Source organism: Lactuca saligna, chromosome 1 (genome assembly GCF_052625555.1).
Source record: "Lactuca saligna cultivar CGN05327 chromosome 1, ASM5262555v1, whole genome shotgun sequence".
Lineage (NCBI taxonomy): Eukaryota > Viridiplantae > Streptophyta > Magnoliopsida > Asterales > Asteraceae > Lactuca > Lactuca saligna.
Genome location: NC_136417.1, coordinates 85,656,082 through 85,661,573, shown reverse-complemented (window position 1 = coordinate 85,661,573; position 5,492 = coordinate 85,656,082). Strand labels below are relative to the sequence as shown.

The 5,492-nt window shown below is 33.9% G+C and overlaps 1 protein-coding gene across 2 annotated transcripts; it reads left to right on the top strand.

Moving 5' to 3' along the window:
- The first annotated feature begins 711 nt into the window (after positions 1 to 711).
- Positions 712 to 4,466, top strand: LOC145040841 (uncharacterized). Of its 2 annotated transcripts, none has more exons than XM_078988738.1 (3): positions 712 to 1,802; positions 2,646 to 3,848; positions 3,944 to 4,466. In XM_078988738.1, exons 1-2 carry the CDS (start codon positions 873 to 875, stop codon positions 3,741 to 3,743), a joined length of 2,028 nt encoding a protein of 675 aa, XP_078844864.1. In that variant the 5' UTR covers positions 712 to 872; the 3' UTR covers positions 3,744 to 3,848; positions 3,944 to 4,466. The 2 variants fall into 2 exon arrangements, with proteins under 2 accessions (XP_078844864.1, XP_078844859.1); XM_078988733.1 differs by having other exon boundaries at positions 2,646 to 3,852.
- The last annotated feature ends 1,026 nt before the right edge of the window (positions 4,467 to 5,492 follow it).

Genomic DNA, 5,492 nt, shown 5'->3' with positions numbered 1-5,492 from the left:
CGTGTTTGGTAAAACTAGCTGTTAGCTGGAAGCGGGTAGCAGTTAGCTGGTAGCGGGTAACTGGTAACGTGTAACAGGTAGCTGGTAGCGGGAAGTTGTAACTTTTATTTGTTATATGAATGTTTTACAAAACTAGCTCGAACCTTTTGAAATATATATAATTACATAAAAGGATAATTGATTAAAAATAAATAAATATATAAATATATTTTTAAGGTTAATTATGGAAATTTATTTCAAAAGCTCACGAATGTTATGTTAAACGCTACATGAAGTATCTTTTAGAATTGAAACGTTTTATTAAAATTAAAAGCTAAACACTCGTATTACCAAACAAAACTTTTTATTTAAACTAGAACGTTTTATTTTACCAAATAAATCCAATATTTGATAATAATTTAAAGTACAAAGTCGATAAGTCCTAAGTTATTGACTTCTTTGTAGCGTAATTCAATATATTTATTGACTTCTTTGTAATATAATTAAATATAATTATTTTTTTTAGAATAATGAAAAGACAGTTGGATGGTTCTATCTGTCAATGCATAGATTTTATTTATGAATATTTTTCTGCCGTTCAAAAAAAAAAAAAAAATCTTAGTCAACATATTGATATTGATATAATTAAATAAACACAACGTGTGGAAATTACCATCTGCTACCGCACTTCATATTACAGCTGTCGTGATGCTTTCTGTCGCATTGATCTTCTCGACAAAACTGACAGTGATCCGCCGTCCTCGGTTCTAGTTTCCTCCCATATTTTTTCTCCTCCTCCGCCACCTTCAGCAACAACCGCCCAGCCCCTGCCCTGTCCATCTTGACACCTTGAAACTACCATATCCATATATCTTCACCAATATCAAAACATAATGTCTTCTTCAGGGGTAAAACCTCAAAATTATCTAATTCCACTGGAGGAGATTAACCGAGCCACCGAAAACTTCAGTCAGCAAAGATGTATCGGAGGTGGCGGATTTGGTGCAGTCTATAAAGGACAATTGTCTGACCGTTGGAGAAACCTCACAGTTGCTATTAAACGCCTGGGTAAGGATAGCCACCAAGGAGAGCGTGAGTTCCGCAACGAGCTTGAGATGATTTCCAAATTCCACCACGAAAACATCATCTCTTTTATCGGGTATTGTGATGAAGGGGAAGAAATGATTATAGTTTATGAGTATGCCATAAATGGAAGCGTTGATCACCATTTACAAGACCCATCTAAGATGCGTTGCATAACATGGATACAACGCCTGAGGATTTGCCTTGGGGCTGCAAGAGGACTGAGTTACCTTCACTCAGGTCTTGGGGAGCACAATAGAGTGATACACAGAGACATGAAGAGTTCCAACATATTGTTAGATGAAAATTTAGTCGCAAAAGTTTGTGATTTTGGCTTGTCAAAATCGGGTCCCAGAAATCAGCCAGATACCCAACTCTACACAAGGGTTGCAGGTACCCAATTTTACTTGGATCCTTCTTACCATGAAAGTGGTATACTCAGAAAAGAATCTGACGTATACTCTTTTGGAGTGGTGCTTTTTGAAATCTTGAGTGGAATGCTTGTTTATCAAGAGATGAGGACCGGAGATGATGAGAGACAATTTCTCATGACTTTGGTCCGACGATGCTATAAGAAAGAGCCACACAATATAATTGATCCCAATATAAGAGATCAAATTGATAGTAGTTCTTTTGATACTTTTCAAGAAATTGCATATCAGTGCATTAGTCTCAACTTAACAGAACGGCCTAGGATGGACAAGGTGATTGATAGGATCGAGGTTGCATTAATTATTCAAGTAAGTCTTTTCAATCCATTATTTTGAAGAAAATTTAGTTTCATATGCAAAATGAAAATTATTTGGATGATAAAGCATGATAAGTAATCGTAAACTTTTTAGTAATAGACAATAATCATGTAACATCATATGATCAAATTTAAAAAAAAAGGGAAAATGACTTAAAAGCCCAACGAAGTTTTCAAACTATTCAAAAAAACCCAATCATGTTTTGTCTGTTCAAAAAAACCCAATGAACTTAACCTTTTGTCTAAAAAATCCAATAAAGTTTCAAACCGTTCAGAAAATTCCAATTTTGTTGTATTTAAATTTGTTGGGTTACAGTCAAAACATGATTGGAGTTTTTTAAACGTTTTGGAAACTTTGTTGGTCTACCAGTCATTTTTTCGATACGGTAATAAGCCACGTCATCTGTTTCTCTTATTTGACTTTCGAGAAAGTGTAACTTACTTGGGTTTTTTAGATAAAATGTTATGTTTGTTGGGTTTTTTTAAACAAAAAAAACATGATTGGGGTTTTTTAAACGATTTGGAAACTTCATTGGGTTTTTAAGTCATTTTCCCTTAAAAAAAAATAGTCAGTTATATGTGAAAAATTAGCAACTGAAATTACAAAACGGTTGATTGGTTAAAAAGTTACCTCCTTAAAATATCACCCACAGAATTTCTAATTGGTATCAATATATCGATATAAACAACAAATTTTGTTATGATCTTTCAAACCATATATATTCAATATTACCAGTGTAACGCTTTCCAATATGATAGTTAATTCCGTCACCTTTTCATGTTTGAAACATGAGGTTTTTTTATATATATACTAAAAAAAATTACATTTTTGTAGATACAAAGTGTTATCGATAACTTAAGCTCCACCACTACTCCTGGAGACCTGGATCCAGCTGATCAAATCAACACCCTTGTAAAACTAGTGGATGATAACCGCATCCTCATCCGTATTTACAAACACCTACTTGCAATGCCGAATTCCCAAACACAAGAACAAGCAATCATGGGTATTCTCAATTTCTCCATTTCTGAAGACTACAAAAGCACTATAATGTCCTCCGGGGTTGTCCCTGTGATCGTATTTGTGCTGAAGGTAGGTAGCATGGAAGCACGTGAGAACGCAGCAGCTACCCTTTTCAACCTCAGTGTAATTGACCAAAACAAGGAAATTATAGGTGCTGAAGGAGCCATCCCACCTCTCGTATTACTTTTAAGTAAAGGATCTCAAAAAGGGAAGAAATTCGCAATTACTACTTTGTTTAGTTTATGTTTACATCAGGGTAACAAAGGAAGGGTGGTGAATGCGGGTGTAATCCCCATTTTGATGGAGCTTGTTAGGGAGCCACAGGGTGTGTTGAAGGAGGAAGCATTATCTATTCTAGCCATACTCTCAAGCCACGAAGAAGGAAAGTTGGCTATAGGTAAGGCAGCGGTTGTTCCTTTTCTGGTTGAGGTTATTGGGAGTGCATCGACGAACAACAAAGAGAATGCAACTGTAGTTTTGGTGGAACTTTGTTTGGGAGATGAAAAGTATTTGGTTGAAGCTCAAGAGCATGGAGTCATGGGGAAACTGATCGATTTACTACAAGATGGTACGGATATAGGAAAGAGAAAAGCCGGAGAGTTGCTAGAAATGATAGAAGAGCATGGCGATGAACAAAATTTCCACTCCAACATGGAGGATGTAGAAAGTAGCAGAAGCGCAGTGAAGTCGAACAATGATGACAATGTTGAGGTCACTTTGGACTCGGTGGGTGTTCTGAATGTGAAAAGAGATGATGGAGCTGAGTTGGAAGATCGGGAGATGAATTTGTTAGCTAAAGAGTTGGAAAAAAGGTCTAGTGTTGGTTCGTCAGTGGTTAAAAATATGTCAACGAGGATCCGGAAGGTGTCTAAAGATCTTAAACGGTTAACTGTTGGTCGTTTTAATTAGAGGAGTATATCCAATGAGTGTTGTAGATGGCCTTGGAGATGCGGGTTGATGATCTCATCAATTCCAGCCATTTGGTTACTTCAAGAGGCGGAATTCTGGGAGAGCGTTGGTAATAAATAAATAAATCAAAAAGTCTGCACATGCTCTTTATATTATTAACAGTTTCGATCGTGTTTACTAATTTATTTTATATATTTTAGTTAAGCAGGGCTTCAGGGATGAATAAAGATTATGAAGACTTCGCTGGAGAGCTATTCGACACACTAACAGCTAACTTGAAGGAGGAATAATATATAGCTGACAAGATTAACAAAGCACAGTTTAGGGATTTTTGGGACAAAATTTCTGGCCAGCAGAAATTATAGCACAAGTGCTAGAATTATATTGTTGCACACAATTAATTAGTGGAAGTTGCATGTTCTTAACATATTAAATAAACATAGTGGAATGCATGATAGGTAGCACGTCAAAGCTGTGACTCTGCCATTGAATACGTGGAAATGGAAATAATGGAAGAGGAAATAGGTTACGGTTTATTAACATACCTACTCACAATCTAGGTACCTACTCACAATCTAGATAATTATGACTCAACTCTAGTTTAAAATTAAGCTATGAGAGGTATGTATCTTATTATTCAAAAACTAGCTTAAAGCACTGTTACAAAATTAATTAAAATTTATTGTAAAAATTTATAATTATTAATCAATTACTTTTATCACAGTGTAAATTTCACATAAAATTTTTCATTTTTCAATAGCAATCAATAAACATTAATTATAAAATCCCAATCATATTTGTTTTCAAATCCAAAACATCATATAGTTTATTCATCCTAAATGAAATCGTCAGACTGCATGTAGCATCACGCCGGACATTTGTCCTTAGATCCTGAAGTACTTGAAACATCCATCAAAGTGTAAGCTAATGTTTACTAAGTTCTCTAGAACATACACCACACAATCAACATAATCACATAATCCATGTTAACTCAAAGCCTTTGGCTTCTTTGAACAATAACTCAAACAATTGCTTAATGTGGTGTTTAATAAATTAATTCAAATGTCATAACTTAAGCAACCTTTCTCCGATCACTTAAGTCTAACATCAAAGTTACCATTTATAATTTAGCATTTAAACTTATCAAATTGTAGTAAGTTTATAAATCAATAATTATTATGACAAACAATTCATTAATACAAATATATGTAAACATATACCGGTTAAAATATCTAGCATTATTGTTGTAGCAAATAATAGTCGAATACATAGTCAAGTGCAATTAACTCAATTTTTGAAGCCATTTAGAATAATGAATACATCTTATATAATTACATACTCATAACAAAACATGTATAAATAAGTGACAGATTAAAATTAGAGTACCTAGTTTTAATTTTGTTGCAAATAAACAAATTTCTCATTTCTCAGTGCATAGCAACAACGCTAGCCAATTACAATGACAAATTCGACCCTCATTAAAATTATGAGATTTTTTATTGTATAATTCTAATTTGGATTTCGTAAGTGGCATCTTAGTATCCACACATATGTCATCTATAGAAGCAAACTAATGCCAAAATAAAATGATAAACTCATTTTTAATTCACAATGGTTGGTTAACATGCATTTATTGTTTTTCTTAAACTTATTTACAAAACCATTCTAAGAATATGTAGACTAATTAGTTTCATTAAACAAAACAGAAGACAAAACTGAATGTTATCAGTATACATGTAATTTCTGTTA